The sequence below is a fragment of the Lepisma saccharinum genome, chromosome 3 (genome assembly GCF_977018435.1).
Source record: "Lepisma saccharinum chromosome 3, izLepSacc3.1, whole genome shotgun sequence".
NCBI lineage: Eukaryota > Metazoa > Arthropoda > Insecta > Zygentoma > Lepismatidae > Lepisma > Lepisma saccharinum.
Genome location: NC_139231.1, coordinates 113,200,826 through 113,220,093, shown reverse-complemented (window position 1 = coordinate 113,220,093; position 19,268 = coordinate 113,200,826). Strand labels below are relative to the sequence as shown.

Here is a 19,268-nt window from a genome sequence, read left to right as displayed (position 1 = left end):
TTTCCGTGCACCAGAATCGCACATTATGACGATTCACGTTCCCGGATAAGTGTAACGTTGCTTCATCGCTGAATATCAACTTGGCGGCGAAATCCTCGTCCTCCAATGCTTCCTGCATGTTGACGCAAAATTCTAGTCGACGGGCGTAATCCTCGGGCTTTATTTGTTGCAGGAGCTGCACACGGTACTGTTTGAAATGCAACCGTTGACGCAAAATCTTCCACACAGTTTTTTGTGGTATTCCAAGTTCACGGCTTGCTCGGGTCGTTGGTTTTTTTTTAGACTACGCACGAAACTATCCCTCACTCTCTTCACTGTTTCTTCTGGCACTTTAGGTCGACCGGTGCTTTTCCCTTTACACAAGCAACCCGTGCCCTTGAATTGCCGATACCACCGCAAAATGCTTTGTTTACATGGCGGTTCTTTTCCATACTCTCTTCTGAAAGCGCGTTGCACAGCTATAACAGACGAACATCTGGCATATTCAAGCACACAAAAACCCTTTTCTTGCTTTCCCTCCATTTTCGACAGGTCCTAACCTCGTGCTGCCACCTGGAATACACAATACAAACTTGGTGAGTTTGTATTGCGTATTCCAGGTGTTGGTTTTGATTTGTACGTAACCAAGCTAGAGTCACAGAGTGAGTTTTCAGTTGCTAATGGTCGACCACGGAGAAGAGATAGACGAAAAGTTACACGCTTGACAAGAAATTAAAATTTATTCGGGATGTGGGCGTTAATTCACAAAAAAAACTAAACTGAAATAGTTGCAGATTTAGGCATCGCTTATACCTACACACAGTCATTAGTAAATGAAATGCTATTTTAGACTACTTTTTTTAAAATAAGGTAGTAAAACTATAGTATCTACTGTGTATTTCAGTTCCAAAGTGTTCACTAATAAAGTTGCAAATGTCATGTATTTAAGAATCAACTTTTAGGTTCGTTAATTTATGACAGAAATAACTATTACGTATATCTTGTTCCTCAAAATAGATACAACTACACTGTTTTAATAATGATATGGCAGGTTATCTAAATCTGATTTGTGAGTAATTCTCAGTTATACGTATTATTTGTTCTTCAACTGTGTGTGTATTTTCTTTCCACCTTTCTCCTTGTTTCTCTTACTCTCTTTCTGTTATCATTTTCTCTGTGTTTGCTTCATTTTTCAAACCTGTATGTATAAGGTCTGCAACCCCCGCGAATCAGGCCCATTGTATTGTGCATTACCTGCACGTGTGCCCATGCATTCATTTGTTTGTTCCCAGAGGACATTCACGCAGGAGATAGCTCATTGTTTCTTTGCTTTACGCTTCGACAAGTGTTTACTTTGTCTCGCATCGTTAGGGAGATTGCTTTGACATATTGGTTTCACCTCACCACCTCCCATTCTCATCCCGTCTCGCCGCTACACTGGGAGCGGCGTGCAACTTTCACATTCGCGTCATGCATTTCCAGTACGAAGTAGAACTGGTGCTCGAGATGATACAAGACTTGCACTTATAGACTCTTCTCCATAGGGGTGACCCTTTCTCAAGACACCCAAATGTCAACCTCACTTACATATAGTACACCCTGGACTGCGTTTTTGCAGACTAACGATGGCGACTAGACTCTGTGAGGCCTGTGTTCTGTGCTGTCCATTTGTGTGTGTGATTGTCCTCTCATCCATTTCATACTCATCTTCGAGAAAAGCCAAAAGTGGCATAAAAGCTAAGTAAAATAAACTAAATCGACAACAACTATTCTCCATCCACTGCAACAATAAAGTTAATGTACACAAAACCACGGGACTGAGAAATATTTCCTTTCCTGTGTGTTATTACTGGTCATAGCTGTACAGCTCATAATATAAGGTTGCACAATTTCAATACAGCGGCTACGTTGAGTGGTATGATGCACTATATTCCTGCTAGCAGTCGAACAACCAATAAGACTACGCCACGTGTATTTGTTCACCTTGGCTTCGTTCTTACAGCTGACAGAGAATAGATCAATAGATGGCGTTGTCATTCTTATTCAGTTACTTAATGACGAATAATTGAAAGGCGCGAACATAGCACAATAGTGCCTTGGCAAAATTTTTGAAGGCAATGAATTGTCCAAAACCATGCATTGCATACGTTGTTGGAAAATATAAATTAAGGGTGTTAAATGTCTCTTTTCTTCCAAGTTGTAAATGACACCTCATTCTTGATTGAAATATATTCGATGAACAAGGAGTAGCCGAAACTTTTCTTAATAGTTTTACTTTGTTTGACGATTCGTTGTGACGCTACAAGCCCTCGAAAAGTTATTGTTTTCCCTGAATATATACAACCACTCAGCACAGGCTCACAACTACTAAAATATCAGGTAGATATCTGCTTGGTACGTGTGAAGTAACTATAAAGTAAGGTTACTTTGGTACCAAGGTCTCGATGTTTTTTTTTAAAAAAAATCAAAGGTCTATGTTTTTAATTCCACTTTGTGCTCAGAGAGGCTAATCAGGACTGGACCTACAGTTTAAAGTGGAATCCAAATACTCTGCAATGTGCCTGCGCCAGAATCGATCCGCAAACCTTTCGTTACGAGTGTTGCCGTTACAGAAATAAACAAACAGGCAGAGGGGTTATCCGAATTTTTCCCTTGGGGGGTATACTTTTACGGTGACTTTATCCATAATTTTGGGGTTCGTGAAAACTTTTAAAGGAGTGTGTGTGGATAAATCACTGGGAAGAAAAATCTTCGCAGCGAATTTGCACGAGTCCACTGTCAAGAGAGAGGCCGTTGCAGTTGGTCATCCAACCTCCCCCCGTCCCTTTACTCCTGCTTTGGATGCTGTGTTCTTTGATCGGCGACCTTGGCCGCGCCTTATTTATCGAAGGAGTCGAGCCTTGGATGTGGGCGTGGCGGATGATTTACTCTTCCTGCATGACTGAGGTGACGTCATGCGCCACGTGACCGTTGTCCAAAAGCCATTTGGGAAACAGGATCTTCGAAATCTGCATCACAAAGCTGGTTGGTCGGAGATGGCAAAAGGAAAAAGTAAACACGGGGCTCGCTCCCGAGTAGATTCGCGTCTCTGTGGACGGTAATAGGCGGTCTTCATGCACACTTTCGTTATTCCGCATGAGTTACCGCTCTCTTACCTCTGCGAAATTATCAAATATTCCCCGCCCAAAGAGCAAACCTTTACCACGGATCGTGGTTTCCGCACCCACCGTCATGCTTCATCAACTAACGAAGCGAAGATGTACGGACTCTCCACGTGGTCTGTAGTAGCTAGAGTCACTTTGGTACGTACCTTGTTTTCCACCACGACACTGATCTTGCATATTGAATACCTCGTGTCAGTGCCTCTTGACATATTGGCTTTGAAACGCCCCCTGCGGAGCTCGAAATGAAGTAGCTGGTCTCTCCTCCCCTCCTGGACACCATTCGATCTGGTAGCTAGGTTGTCTTCTCCTTGTAACCATGATGGGTGGTTGCAGACATTCCGGTTTTGTTTGGTTCATTGTCGATTTTCAGTGGCGCAAGTGTTGGTATTGTTGTCAAGATGTGGCATCCTCGAGGAAGAACAATTGTTGTTAGTCCACGCAGTAGTTGTTAAGCCTGCATCACACGGAACTGCATTTCCAGTACGTATGCCCTAGTTGGCGCTGGACTGGCTAACAATTTGCTAGTTTTCGCCTCACACGATACTTATCAGCGTACTTGTCGATAGACTTTTGTTCCCATACGAGGGAAGTTTGTAATGAGGGCCGCGTGAGATGTAAACAATGTATCACTTCACATTTTTAAAAGCCGATAACTATTCAACCGAGAGGAATAACGTTTCGTATAAAACGTTATTATATACAAAACAATGGCGCTGCTTAAATACATACTTTACAACGTTTACTGTACACGCATGGAAGAATATTTTAGTTGTTTCAAATGTAAACACCGTGCACTCAACGCGCCTTTCATGCTGTATACGTTATACATTGCTGGAGTAACACTCGGAAACCACAGACATTCCTACTAGAAATCCAGTTCCGTGTGATAGGGGCTTTAGACTTGAATGTATCGGTTGTGGTAGAAGTGAATCGTAACGCTGAAGTTGATGGCAGATTCTTGAATGCCACCAGAATTGAATGTTCATTATCCATCTCCTCTTTGTGTGTGCGTGTGTGCCTTTCTTGTTTCAAAGAAGGGCTTCCCACAGGGGGGTTTCATTGTTTGGTGGGACAAACTTTTATATCATTTCTATATACGTATATCTTCACTCAAAAATGGGGTGGATCGTTTCGTTTGATTGACTTGTTACTGATTTTTAGTTCCGGTGGTTATGTAAAGTTTTCATACCTGCTTGTGGGTGATCGTGGCGATAGGGCTGAAATTAAACATCACCTTTTATGTCTTTAGAATCGATTTGAAAGAGTGGGGAGGGACGTGCTGTTCGCATTAATACAAGGTTAGTCAAGCAGACAAACTGCTAAGAATAAGGTTCAGCACACTAACAATGGCAGTGAACCTGAGCAGTTGTGTACGTTTTGTTAGCAAACATGAAAATGAGCCTACAGTACCTAAAGTAAACATATATTGCTTAAAGATGTCTGTATTATATTGTTCCTCAAATTTTGTCTGGCCAAAATAATTAAGAGTATGTAATTTGGCATAAGGGGGGCGGGGCGAAGGGGGGGGGAGTGCGTCATAGGCCTTGAGGGTGATGGGCACCCCTGTGAATTCAATAGGCAAAGTTCTTCTACACTGCAGAAGTTACCGTATAATTTACAATAGAATTTACAATATTCTACCGTTAAAATATACTTAATTGGCGTCTTCAATATTAAACACAGGCACACTCGTATACATGTTATACGTGTATAGGCCTATAGTACAGCATTGAGCTCTTTTATAGATACCGGCTGTGTATGTGTGAGTAATGTAATAAGTAGAGTTCTTTCAAATACATTTGTTTACATATTTTTTTTGTATTTAATTCGAAATTCGAGACAAAAACGAGACAAGGAGTATGTCGTGACAGGACAAAGAACCAGACAACTTTCCAAACTCAATTCGGCAAAATCTTGTCTAGTCTAATACGTCGCGATTGTCCAGTCACGGTGGCATACGGAGCGGCGATCCTCCGCCTCCACTCGCCACTCTCACTTTTGGTACCCTCTTACTCAGATCTTTCTTGATCTTATCTGAGTGTGGTATCCGTATCCCGGAATAGAATATAAGGATTAACTTGGTCAGTGGAGAGGTCAGAAGGCACGTAAGAGAGAAGAGGCAAGTACTCTGAGTCTTGGTAAACCAAGACGTTTTTGAAAAATTGATATTGTGAAATTGAGTAGCTCCAAACATTAAACAAGATATGAAATATAAAGATACATATAACATAGAAATAAAATAATGAATATATAAGAATACAATATAAGAATGAGAATATAGAGTAAGATATTAGAGGAATCCTTAGATCCCATAAATAAGAGAATAATAATGGCACTTGATGAGGAATCCTTAGATCTGAAGAAATGTAGATATTCATAAGAATTATATTGAAGAGACATCCCCGAAAAATAGGGAGTTCTCAAGCCTCCTCTTCTGTCTTCAATCTTCTACTCACAGTCCTCAACTGGTAGACAGCATCTGGATACTGGAAATATATATAGTGGTTTCAGTCATCCAATTCTGGTATGTCAGGTTCTCTTCTGAAAGATGTAATATAGTGCTTTATTATTCAGGGAAGCCGATCCTTGTTCATAGTATCTTATTTCATTTAAGCAATTATTTTATGCAGAGCTGCTTTCTCCCATTAATTGGGCCGCAAGTCACGGTAACGGTCACGGACACGTCTAAATCTTTGAATTGTTCTTTTAAGTCCACTTTATGGACATATAGGCTAATCGGGACTGGACCTACAGTTTAATGTGCAATGCGAACCACTGTACAATGTACCTCCAGCGAGTATCGAACCCGGGACCCCTTGATTACAAGACGAAGACGTTACTGTTACGCTATCGGTGAGGCCCCAGACGTTTCAAGGTGAGCAATCATCTATTAACATAGGATGAAATAAATTGATTGGCTTTATTTTACATCGCTTTTCTGCCACTTTTGGTTAATCGTGATGATATGATGAAATTGATGAAGAGACGCCCGTGCCCAGGCCGGGATTCGAACAGCGTAGCGCGCTGTACTAACAACTCCACCATGGAGGTTGGCTGAAGGAGTAAATAGAGCTCAAACCTTTGACATTTAAATTTTAGCGATGGACTATCAATCTGGAGTATGGACGACGCCGGTTTCTGAAATCTGTGGGTGCGGATGGGGTGCAGAGATTACAATAAGGGGTGCGATAGACAGTATTATTTCATCGGGGGGGCATCAGTTATAGGTTAGCCTCGAACACAGTAGCTTCTTAGCAACATAAAATCATCCGTAAATTAATACAAATTATTATACACTCCTGATAAAAAGCTTGAAATATTGTTACGTTAGACAATAAGCGAAAGACACAGCCTTTTAATGCACCAACACATGGTATCTGTCTGGTGGACGTTATCGTCTGTTCGCCGACATATGCCACCGTGCCTATCACCTATTGCCAAACAATAATATTCCAAACTTATTGTGCCTAATATAACAATATTCCAAGCTTTTTATGAAGAGTGTAGTTTGCAGAAGGGGGAGCACTTAAGCTTATGTGCTTGTTTCTGCATTTGTTATAACGAATATATAGCGCCTTTTGCTGCACATAGCAGTGGCGTACTCGGGGGCCTAGATTTTGGGAATGGGTTGAGGTCAAAGAAAACTTTTAATATTTTAACCAATTTGATTACTATAAGTGAAAACAAAGGGCAAGTAATCTTTTTAAAACAATAACTGAAATATTACATATCATATCTCACAAAAATAAATTTACAAGCTAAAGATAAAATCTCAAAGAGCCGAATCTCCTTCTGTTGTTTTTTTGGAAACCTCTGCATCATTTTGTCAACACTTCGAATTATTGAATGTTTAGTAGATTTAGTCCTGTGGGCCGTTCTTCTCCCTTGTGGAATCTTAACCAAATTATCAGACGGCGGAGGGTGGAAAATCACCTTTCAACTGTGGCATCGCTCACTGGGAGTGTAGCCAAGAAGGCGAAGTATACTCGGGAAGCAGACACAATCATATTTTTCCCACTGCTTCCAGAACTGTCTTGGCCAAGGTGGAAGCAAACGAAACTGAAGAGGAATATGAATAAAAACAGAATATTTTTCTCGATATTGCGAAGTCTTACGTCAATGAGGATCTTAAGGGTAGAGGTGGAGGCGATCGCTCCTGGTAAAAAGAGTGCGATATCAAGATTTATATTTTTGTACAAATATAACCGCAACGCAGAATATGACCAAAATATAGAATGTGAAACGAGACAGTAATATAATTATTAAGAAGAAAAAGGATAGTGTAAATGATTTCTCGTAATTTCTTTTATGTACTAGGAGGCTGTGCAAAACAGAAACAAAGATATGATTGCACAGCAGTAACTTGATAGTGGCTAATTTGGACTGGACGTATAGTTTGGGAGCCAACCTCCGTGGCGGAGTGGTTAGCACAGCGCACTACAACACCAGGAGTCCTGGTGTAGAATCCCGGCCTGGGCATGCACACAGAAAACTAAATGCATCATATCGATTGATGCACTAAAGTGTGTTTTATGGCGTCTTCAAAGAATCAGATTCACATTTGATGCATTTTCAAAAGTATTACACGTGAACACATGAAAGATATATGAAAAGAACCACAAACTCACCAAGTTTATACACCCTCTACAAATGTTCGATATGTGCCCCTTTGGTTACACGACACACGTCCAGACGATACTCGAGCTCATTCCATACATTTTGTAGCATAGTCCTGTCAATGGTCTGCACTGCAGCACTGATGCGTTCTTTGAGCTCGACTAAGGATTGCGGTAGTGGGGGTACGTAAACAAGGTCCTTAACGTACCCCCACAGGAAGAAGTCGCAGGGCGTTAAATCAGGAGATCTGGGAGGCCAGGGGAACAAAGCTAGGTCATCCTCACAAATACGCCCAATCCAGCGATGCGGAAGTTCATCGTGTAGGTAGTCACGAACTGGGATGTTCCAATGAGGGGGTGCCCCGTCTTTTTGGAAGACAAGAAGTCAGCAGTCAGCACTGAGTAACATTTACCGGTCACAGTTTGCTCAGCGAAGAAAAACGGCCCATACATCTTTGTTTGTGACACTGCACAGAAAACATTCACCTTTGGCGAATCTCTTTCAACTGTCACGACTGCACGTGGATTTTCCGTGCACCAGAATCGCACATTATGACGATTCACGTTGCCGGATAAGTGGAACTTTGCTTCATCGCTGAATATCAACTTGGCGGCGAAATCCTGCCAAATTCCTGTATTTTCATTGTTAGGCTCAAAATATAAATAGTGACCCTCGTATACAAGGGAGAGCCAAATGAAAACCTTAATTTATTTTTGTTTCTTATCTAGTTGATTTCTGTATGTAGGGTTGCACAAGTTTGATGGATTTTAGCACAGACCTGCTATTGCTGATCCGCATATAATTTCGACTTGGAGTTAGTGCCTGTATACCTTAAGAAGAAAAAGTCTTTGGGGTCCACGTGCAGTCACTTATTATGAGCCATTCCAACCATCTCCTTGCGAATAACACATCACTTAATCACGATGTATACTACAAACCTTACTGAAGAAATTTGGCGGTGCCGAAGAGGGTGCGGGGCCTGCAATAAAGGGTGCCCATCTCTATGCACCGCCTGTGCCTTGGAGACGTGTAAAACTAATACTAAATCTTCGTTGACAAATACGAGCGACATGGGCGTGTATGGGCGACAGCTAAACAAAAAAAAAAATCCCCCCGCAAGAGAAGGTTATTAATACGCCGATGATCCAAGCAGTGAGCGCAAACAAGCATTCTGAAAAGTTGCCATGAAGATGCTCTTTGTCTATATTGAAAGAAGACGGGGTCTGCACTGACCTTGCATACTCGCTGGTTTACCAAACCATGCCTTTGGCATTCTCCTTATACGGAAATCGGCAACATTATAATCCTATGAACGGGCTGCCCAACGTCAACTGGAGGAGAGGTACTCAGGTTTTTTGAAAGCCGAAAATAGTCCTTACGTAAGCCTCCAGACGTACTGCAGTATGTTTCTTCCATTGTCTCACTGGACGATTCGCTGGATCTCGTCGGAGCAACAATTTTCTTTTTAAATTTTTCTCACTTCGAAAAGGAAAGAAGGTTGGTATTCCCTTTGATCTGTTCCGAAATTCTCTCAAGATATTCGGGAGATCCTTCTTGTGGATTTCATTCCCTGTTAGAGACAGTACGGAGACCGAAAGGGACTTCTAAAACGAGAACGAGATACATATCTTTGAAATCGAGACTTAGTGTCCCACACTCTTAGTCTCGTTAGAGACTTTGGTACGAACTTTTAAAAAGTTACCAACCTAAAAAAAACTATTTTTCTGTGCTACTTCATGCCAAAACGGATATTTATATATTTTTAATCACATATTTTGTTGTAATTATAAAGCCATTAGTTACAAATGTGAACTTGTGCTTCATGGTTGCATATATATTCATCATAAAGTATCTTTTTTCTAGGGTTCGTAGCGTCGAGACGAAATTTTGTGCGGTGACATGCTTTACACGTTGTTTATGCTATATAATTACTTCGAGACGAGACCGAGATTTGTTGTTCGAGACCGAGAATCGACGAAGTCTCTTCTCGTCTTTTCTCGATACTTAAGCTATTCTCTAGTCCCAAATTACTATTTAGTTAAGTTCACAGATTGCGCAAAACTAACTTTTAGTATATAACTTTATTAGGTCATTTGTACAATCACTAAGATAGCATTCTTTTATCAGCCATTCCTAGATGTTCCATTTTTATCAACTTTTGAGCAAAATAAATATGTATCAATGTTGCAAATACTATAAAAAATTATCACTAAATTAGTTCATAATAATTGTCAATTTGAATGTGGATAGTCACTTACTATCTCTAGACGAGACGAGACTGGAATTTTCAACTCTATAAGAGAGATTCGACCGTCTCGTCTCTATATACCATCCCTATACGTGACCGAGAACGAGATAAATGTCTGTAAATTGAAGACGAGACAGGGACTCATGAGAGACTTGTTTCGTTGAGATTTTTGTAAAAGAACATGTGTGATGAAAATACGAATTTCACCCAATTGAAAATGGGTTTACTATTTATGAACACACATCAAGGGATTTTTATGCATAAGTTATATGAGGTTTCTTTAATCTACATAGTTTGTTAAAGTTTTCTTTAAAAAATTGTATCTTCTTTTTTTCGAGTCGAGACCGAAAATGAGACGCTGCTGCTGTGTGTGCCATACGAACAAAACACGTTTCTTCAAACAAGTCAAGCAAATAATGCAGACAGCTTACGATGTGCATTTAAGCGACACGACAGCACAATTTGCAAACGTCTCGAGTAACAAATGTTGAGAAACTGTTGAACGGGGAGGGGCGTGGTAAGGAACAAGTTTTTTTTTTTTTAATATTTTGACGCGCGGAAAGCAGTTCTCGGGTTTCCTCGCGAGATGTTATCTGCGGCGGCTGCCACTAGAGGCGCCACCCACGCGAATAGGTGTGTCTCCCTCTATCGGTGACCGATCGCAACGGCTCCCAGTGCGAGAACCAGTATGACACCTATCGGCTGTTCTCCTGGCACTACGAAACGTTTCAGGAACGACCCCGCCACCTAACGGATGTATCACAAGTTGGGAAATTTCACCAGAACGAATGAACGGAAGGCATATACGTATTAAAAGATAGGGCGATCGCCCCCCCCCCCACCCATCCTTTCCCAAGAAGTCATCATTTTCGGAAATCGGAAAGCATTCTAATATAATCTTCAGAGTGCCGTGCCACGATTTTCGAAAGGGAGGTGTTACGTGTCCTTTTTTTAGTAGTCGGCCCTCATTTTTGCCATATTAGGACTACTGGGTCAAAGGAGGGTTGTGACACCAACCAACTCTCCACCGAACCAATTTGCAACCAACGTATCTCCTCCGGGGATTGAACCCGTTACTCGTTGATTACCAGGCGACTGACTAAACCACTATGCTATCGTAGAGGTCTTTTTAATTCTCAAGTCCTGCTCGTTATAATGGTACTGGACCTTCATTGTTTTCTTTCTTGAAGGGGACAAGTTTTTTTAATGTCGCAGAGTTTGAAGATGTTCAATATTATCGCCATTTATTTACTTCAGTACCACTGTGCCCATGATAATTCTCATACACCTTGCAACATTGGTCAAACTCTTCATTAGAATGATGTTTCAAGTTAGTTCTGGGGGTGGAATGGGAACTCTCGTGTAGGTGCGACCTGCTTATTTCAAGGTCGACACTAGGCAGACAAAAAACCCGTGCTCATGTCCTACAACGGCAGATCTTCATTTGATCTTCAATCCCTATGTTATAGGATAAATATGAGATAGTGTCCTTGGTCTGTAATAAATCATTGTATTTTTCCCTCTTTTTTATTCTGTAAGGTTTACTCATGTTGAAAATAAATTCAATATTTGAGGCCTTTTTTTAGTGTCAATAGCACCTGTTGAGTTCGCTATGAATACATAGTAAATAGGAATTAAGTTAACATGGTTAGTAGAATAATATTTGATTTTTCTCTTTCACAGCATTGGAGACAAACAATGTGACGGTGAAGAAACAAGTTCTGGAGCTTCTCTCAGCCCTCTGCGTGTACAGCGTCGACGGATACAACCGAGCACTGGATGCACTCGAGCATTATAAGGTGAGAAAACCTCTCTGTTATTAATTAATATAGTTTTTGTCGGAGTGTGTCGTCGTTTGTCTGTGATGTGTGTGTCATTTCTCCTCAACTCCCCCTTTTTGTGTCTACCTCTCTCTCTCTCTCTCTCTTTCTCTTTCATACCCCATACTCTTCACCAGGCACGTATGCAACGGGGGCTCAGGGGGCCGAACCCTCCCGAAAGTTTTTGGTTTACACTAGATAAAATGAGATTTTTTGTTTCTTGTGGTGTTAAAGAAAATAATGTGACGTTAATTTAAGGAATAATTATCGAGGCAAGACGGAGAATATTCTATAACCCTGTTATTGGTAACAGCTCGTATCCAAGGTGGGAATCAGGGGCTCAATGCCCCTTCTTTCAGAAAATTTTCAGTTTACGCTAGAAAATTAGGTTTTTGGCTTCTTGAATAATGTGATGATGATTTGAGAGATATAATTATCTAGGCAAGACGGAGAATGTTCTACAAGCCTGTTATTGTTAATAGCGCGTATCCAAGGTAGAGATCAGGTGGCTCGAGACCCGCTCCCCCAGGAAATTTTTCAGTTTACACTGATAAAGTTAGGTTTTTGACTTCTTGAATAATGTGACGTTAATTTAAGGAGAGAAATAATTATCGAGACAAGACGGAGAATGTTCTATAACCCTATTATTGTTAATGGCACGTATCCAAGGTGGGGATCAGTGGCTCGAGCCATCTCTCTTTAGGAAATTGTTTTGTTTACACTAGATAAAATTACGTAGGTTTTTGTCTTCTTGAATAATGTGATAATAATTTGATATATATATATATATATATATATATATAATTATCGACGCGAGACGGAGAATGTTCTATAACCCTGTTATTGTTAATAGTGCGTATCCAAGTTGGGCATCATGTGTCTCGAGCCCCCCTCCCCCAGGAAATTTTTCAGTTTACACTAGATAAAATTAGGTTTTTGTCTTCTTGAATAATGTGACGATAATTTAAGGAGATAAATAATTATCGAGGCAAGACAGAGAATGTTCTATAACCCTGTTATTGTTTATAGCGCGTATCCAAGGTGGGGATCAGGTGACTCGTGCCCCCACCCCACCAGGATTTTTTTCATTTTACACTAGATAAAATTATGTTTTTGTCTTCTTGAATAATGTGACGATAATATAAGGAGAGAAATACTTATCAAGCCAAGACAGAGAATGTTCTATAACCTGTTGTTGATAATATTGCACTTAAACTTTTCTTACGCTTTCGGTGTTTCGAACTTGAACACTGTGTAGAGACTTGTCAGCATTTGGAAGCTGCACAACAGATGTAGCGCCACCCGTAGGGCGATTTGGATTCATTGTAATTTTTTAATCTCTAGAAAGCGCGAGAGGGAACGTTCTTGAATAAGAGAAAGAGTCGAACTACTGGTAATATTTACAAATAGTTTTATCTGCGGAACGTTCTAGAATATAATGAGGATATTAATACGCGGCTTCAATTTCCCGATTGATCTGTACAACAGAATAGGTGGAGACTTCAGAGGTAAGTGTGACAATTCATACAGTTGTAGTGATCAGTCAGTGTCCGTTGGTTGCTTTATAAGATCTAGTGATTCGAAAATGAAATGGACTAAATACCGTAAAGTAACGAAGTCTACTACTAGTTCCAGTTCGGGCCCAAAGCTTAAAGACATTGACGACAGCGGAACTTCCGGAGCTTCAATGTAGTGCTACGAGTAGTTCGGGTCGAAAGACGAAGAGATCGAAGGTCTCTCTCTGTAAAGTGAATATTTCGACAGTATCGGGCCGGGCATTGGAGCGATTTATTAAAAAAGAAATAAGCTGCACAGATCATCTGAAAATCAAAGTTTTGAGTGATGATTTAGTTGTGCCAGGACCAAATTTTGTGTATGCAGTCCGAGAATTTCATGGCATAAAAAAATACTTTCGTTTAAGGCTACTGGGTTCGACACACACTCAACAGACAATTTTGAACACTTGCGAGTGCTTAGGCGTGAATATGAACAATTTGGTGGGTTTCGGCTTTTATAAGAGCTGCAAACATGGGAGGACAAGACACATTAGTGGTGTTCAGGCACGAATCAGAGATAAATTTTCGAGAACTGTCTGCATCCAGTTCGCAGCCCACAGCTTGAATCGCGCGTTGTCGAGTGAATTGTCCATCCCGTGCATGTGTAACAGCTTCGTAAAAACACTCAAGACGCCATAGATGTTTTGATGCCTGATGAGAAGAAACGGACAAACACACATACTGAGATGGTTCCGGCACACAATGCTAATGCATGGAAACAGAGGAGTTGAGTGGTAGAAAATGTTCCGATTTCACGTTCTGATTGAAATGACAGCCTTAAACAGTGTCGACGATTTAGAAGATAGTTGCTCCCCATTCTTTTGCCTCCACACTATCACACTATGGCCTCTTAAAGCTAAGTCTTGTCTACCAAGAGGAAGTAAACTTTCCTTGTACCCCCCCCCCACACATTTTGGAACCCAATTGCCACCACTGACCTTAAACATACAATTGTAATGCCCCTTTAAAAAATGGTGTTCAGCCCCCCCCCCCCAGAGCGTGACTTGCGAAAAAGGTAAGGAGGAGCGGTGGAACCTTATCATCCCTCCGCACCCACCTCAGCTGGTCCCTATCATTTGCATCTTGGTGGAGTGATTAGCACAGCGGGCAACCTTGTTTCGAATACCGGCTTGGGTATGAGTGTTTCTTGTGAGTGTCTTTAATTCCAGTTAATCATATTATCAGTCGTCCTCATCGTAGTGGTTAACGAAAAGTGGCAGAAAAGCGAAGTAAAATTAACCAAATCAATCATTTGAATCTTTATAAAGACTATTTCAAGACGAATTTACAAAACTTGAACCGTGAACTCAGTCCCGATTAGCCTTACTGTGCATAAAGTGGACTTAAAACACGAACTCAATTAATCAATAAGCATCTGGATACTCGGATAATGTTCGAAATGAACAAAGCTATTGATCGTAGGAGGTCGCCGCCTCTCCCCATTTCAGCAATTTCTGGTTCCACCCTTGGACACTTATGTGGCAAGATTTCGTTTCTCTCCCTAAGTTCCCACAACTTCCTTCTGGATGCATTGTTTATCCACCGTTTTTCGTAGGTTTACTTCCCGTTGACTTACTGGACGCGTAACTCGCTACATTTTCCAAACACCTGATGTGGTTGTTAGTTTGCCATTTTTAGCATAATGTGTTCCTTCCAACACTGGCACACGCCATTACACGACAGGATGCAACGTCACAGATTCGACGAAATGTTATGTTGGGCTGCAACATTCAGGCGTCAAAACTAGCTTTTTTTGAACGTTCGTAGCGTCGAAACGACGTACCAACAACAAAAGTGGTACGGAGATAGATTGTTTTGATGTCCTCCACATCTCTCTGTAGTCCGCGGGCGCCATTTGAATGACACCCTGTATAAAAGGGTTTGCCATTGCTAATTGGCCATCAATTATGGCCATCCGCTTATGACGCAAGAGCCCACTAAGAGGAGAATTTTCCGAAATTCAACTTCCAAGGGGCGTGGGGTGTTAATTTTTTAAAGTTTTGATACATTTACACCCCAAAACCCTGGACATAGAAAGATGAAAAAACATATAAACAAAAGTTCTCAACAGATGGCATTGTGGGTATTATTCATATCGATATAGTTGCATTTTGCGGAGATCCACATAAACAGACAAATGAACATTCCTAACATATAAATATAAAATAAAATATAATACAACGGGCCGAAATTGCAGGCGGGTCGCTATTTGCATGTATAGCTACCGTCCAGGTCTAAAATTTACTGTCAGATAGAAGGATGCGATCAAGTAAAGTACGAACTATAAATGTTAGCACACGAGGCGCGACGTTCCAAATCTGACCATCGTTTCATCAGCAACAAATAGCGTTGGAAATTAGCATCTATCTTCACTTCATTTATTAGTTTGTCGTAGATTCAGTTTTCACAAAATAGTAAAAAAGGGGTATAGAATGCAGTAAAATTTAGCAAGATGTAGTGTTAAATGCAACGAAAGAAAATAAAATAGGTTAATCCTCTTCAGCCAAACATGACCCATGAATCCAACGAACTTCCCCTACATTTCACACAGTGTATAATGTAACCACGTAAACCACGACGGCACGATAAGAAACGCAGCAGCCTGTAGAACGAGGTGCGCGTAGTAACTCTCCCGCCGCGTCGTAACTCTCGGCGCCACCGCTGTTGTCTGGTTGGTGTGCTGCATATTCCCTGCTCCCCTTGCCAGCATGTAGAGCGCCCTCCCTAAGAGTAGACAAGAGCTATAGTTCAGAGAAATTGCAAATATCTGTTGAAATTGTTAAGATTCCTGCTTGTGTCCAGACAAGCTAATTCGTCGGAAACTGAGCGAAAGTGAGAGGCGAAGCGAGCGCCGCAGCTTCTTTGTCTTGGAAAGGTCGCCTCTCAGCCTTGTCAGCTACAACCCACACGCCCCTCGACCCGCACTGACCCCCCGCACCCAACGGACATGCTTGCGAAACTAAATTACGCTTCGAGGGGTGACGTCATGTTCATTCGGATTCTGTCCGGTCGTCTCTGTCTGTCTGATACTGATTCGAATCTCGCTTCAGAAGTAGTATTCTGCAGATCGAATCAATGTAAAGGCAACCAGAAATGGTAATATTTCGGTTGTTTTTGGTCTCTTTTCTAGCCTCTTTGGTTAACCACGACGATGAGAGGGAATGGTAAAACGATTAAATAAACGCCGGGCTTCACACCGAAGATACAACCGACACTTGTCGCTTGAGGAACAGTCGAACGCAGGCTTATGTGGCTTGTCATTCGGCTGAAATGTTGCTGTTGATTGGTTCGTTCCTAAGCGACATGTGTCGCGCGTCGCTTCGGTCTGAAAGCTCTCTTACGCTTACCACTTTGCCACGGAGGCCAGGTAGAAATGGTAATCAATTGCTACACACAGCACACACAATTTTGCTTAATTTTAGATTGTTTCATTTTATTAAGTCAAAAAATCATTTTATAAGCGTCTTAATTTTTTAAATATTAAATTTCACTTGAATTTAAAATGACCAAACATCCATATTCTAATTCTTTAAAACTCAGAAGACGCCAGCCTTCGTTGACAGTGTGACGCGTTACGAAGCTAAAGGTTCCAGTTTCAAAGGCATGGATGTATCATTTTGTTTGTTCCGTCACCCATTTCATCAGTTTATCGTCCATCCTCATCGTCGCGATTAACCCAGAGGTTAAAAAAACGAGGTAAAATAACCGTAATAGAATGAAAGAAAGATAGGACAGTTGTGGACAGAAAAGCCTAGAATTATCAGGGATTTTTTATGGCCTATCTGTAGCCATCCTGATTAACACTTTAACCATAAGCACTCGTTTTATACGTAGAATTTAGCGCATGCGCACGAAACATTCCAAGAAAGCGATATCCCATGTTTCCGGAGTTTGTTTCCATCACTCTCTGTACACAAAGTGAATTTAATGTTCAGAGGCCTGGAGCATATGCAACCCGCACAATGCTTTAGTTAAACGGGCTGCAGCATACGTCAGGATATGAATTATTTTCAGTGCGGCGTGGTAGGGAGAATTCACACAGAAACTTCACGTGTTTCTAGTTTCTTCGGTCTGAAATCTGCCGTAGAGTCGGAAACATTCTTATCTTTGGTAGCTTGGTACGAGCAAAGTGGTACCTTACGCCGCTGAGTTCGTCCCAAGCCACGGAACCTTACAATATCCATATGCTTCACAGTTCCGTTTCGTGTGTCAAGGGAATGAATGTTGTATCTACTCTCCAATTTCAGATTCCACAGTACTGTAGAAGAATAAGGGCAAAGTCACACCAAATTCTTCCGATTGACAACCATAGCCATTATAATTATTATTTTAGAAAGTGCTTTCGGCCCTCTAAGCTGTTTATATTTGGTATCGAATCGATAGATCACATGGGCACGGCTCGAAAACAGCATAAATTGACCGGTAAATTTTACCTCCACTCATGTTTTAATGAATTCACATATCATTGCAGGAGCTGAAGTTCGAGAGGTATCGATTCAAGATCATCGTTTCGGAGCTTCGGACCGCACCTTCCGTCGACTACAAAACGGCGCTGGTCGCCTTCATCAACTGCATCATCATCTCCACGCCGCAGCTCAAGGACAGGACACACGTCAGGAACGAGTTCATCGGTTAGTGCCTTTGTCTTTCGAATCTCCTCACGTCAACATATGTAGAACAGCAAGAGTTGTCTTGATACAAGGCAATGCAACTGCACATATTGTACGAGCACCTACCTTGCTCTTTATCTGTTTTGAACTTTTGAAGTTTCATTTATGTTTAGTGTTCTGTAATAGATGTTTATCTTGATTTAGCTTTACGTGCAGAATATAGGTGTTACATTTTCCCTACACATAAGAGTACTTTCCTCTTGTTTAATTAAGTTCAAAACCTTGATTTTACTTAAGTACCCATGAAATCAGTAGTTACACAAACCATAAGTAAAACTCTCAAGAATGTCCATTTCCCTTTATCTATCTCTCTCTCAGGCTATTTCTAATTTTCCTTTCTTATTCTCTGTATTTTCTCCTGTTCTCTTCTTCTCTCGGTATTTCAACCTTTCTCTGTCTCTTTATCACATCTCTTATTCTCTCTCCCCCCCTCTCCTACTCATCTTCTTTCCTCTATCTATTTCTGACTCATGTTTTTTCTATCTCTGTCACTCTTTGATAGATTTCACACCAAAGCGACAAGCGACACATGTTGCATGTCACTTTAGAATTTCACCAATGGAGGGTTTTGTTGCTTGTCATGCCGCTGTGATGTGAAACGATATTGTTGATTGGTTCATTCCCTAGAGCAGTATGTTAGTTGAAGAGCTGCCTGTTTCACATTCTCTTCCTACGTCTATGTCTCTGTTTTTCTCCCATTTATTTTTTCTCTCTCTCCCCCCCCCCTCTCTCTCTCTCTCTCTCTCTATCTATCTCTATATATTTATCCTTTTATGGCGCCCTGTCCTATCTTAATCTCTCTTTCACTCATTCTCTGTTTCTCTCTCTTTCTGGTCTCTTTTATCTCTTCTGTCTTCTTTAAAATGCACTTTTCCTCTCTATCTCCCCCCCCTCTCTCTGAGTTTCTTTTTGGTACACCACACAGTCACTATCTATATGATGCTACCTATCTCCTATTCTCTTCCTATGTCTCTTTCTCCCATTTTCACACCTTCTTAATCCCCCTCTCTATTTTTTATCATTTTATGTCTCTCTTAATCTATCGTTAATTCCTTTCCTCTCTCTTCCTGTCTTCTCTAAAATCCTCTTTTTCTCTCTTCCTGTCTTCTCTAAAATCCCATTTTCCTCTCTTCCAGTCTTCTCTAAAGTCCTATTTTCCTCTCATCTTGCCTTCTCTAAAATCATCTTTTCCTCTCTTCCTGTCTTCTCTAAAA

The 19,268-nt window shown here is 41.0% G+C and overlaps 1 protein-coding gene across 5 annotated transcripts in view; it reads left to right on the top strand.

The window, feature by feature from the left end:
• The window catches only part of form3 (FH2 domain-containing protein formin 3), a 290,254-nt gene that overhangs the window by 202,412 nt on the left and 68,574 nt on the right, over positions 1 to 19,268 (top strand). For all 5 annotated transcript variants that reach the window (XM_083119204.1, XM_083119202.1, XM_083119201.1 and 2 more), the window contains exons 3-4: positions 11,692 to 11,807; positions 17,856 to 18,015. In XM_083119204.1, the coding sequence (XP_082975330.1) occupies positions 11,692 to 11,807; positions 17,856 to 18,015 (276 nt within the window). The remainder of the gene's footprint in view (positions 1 to 11,691; positions 11,808 to 17,855; positions 18,016 to 19,268) is intronic.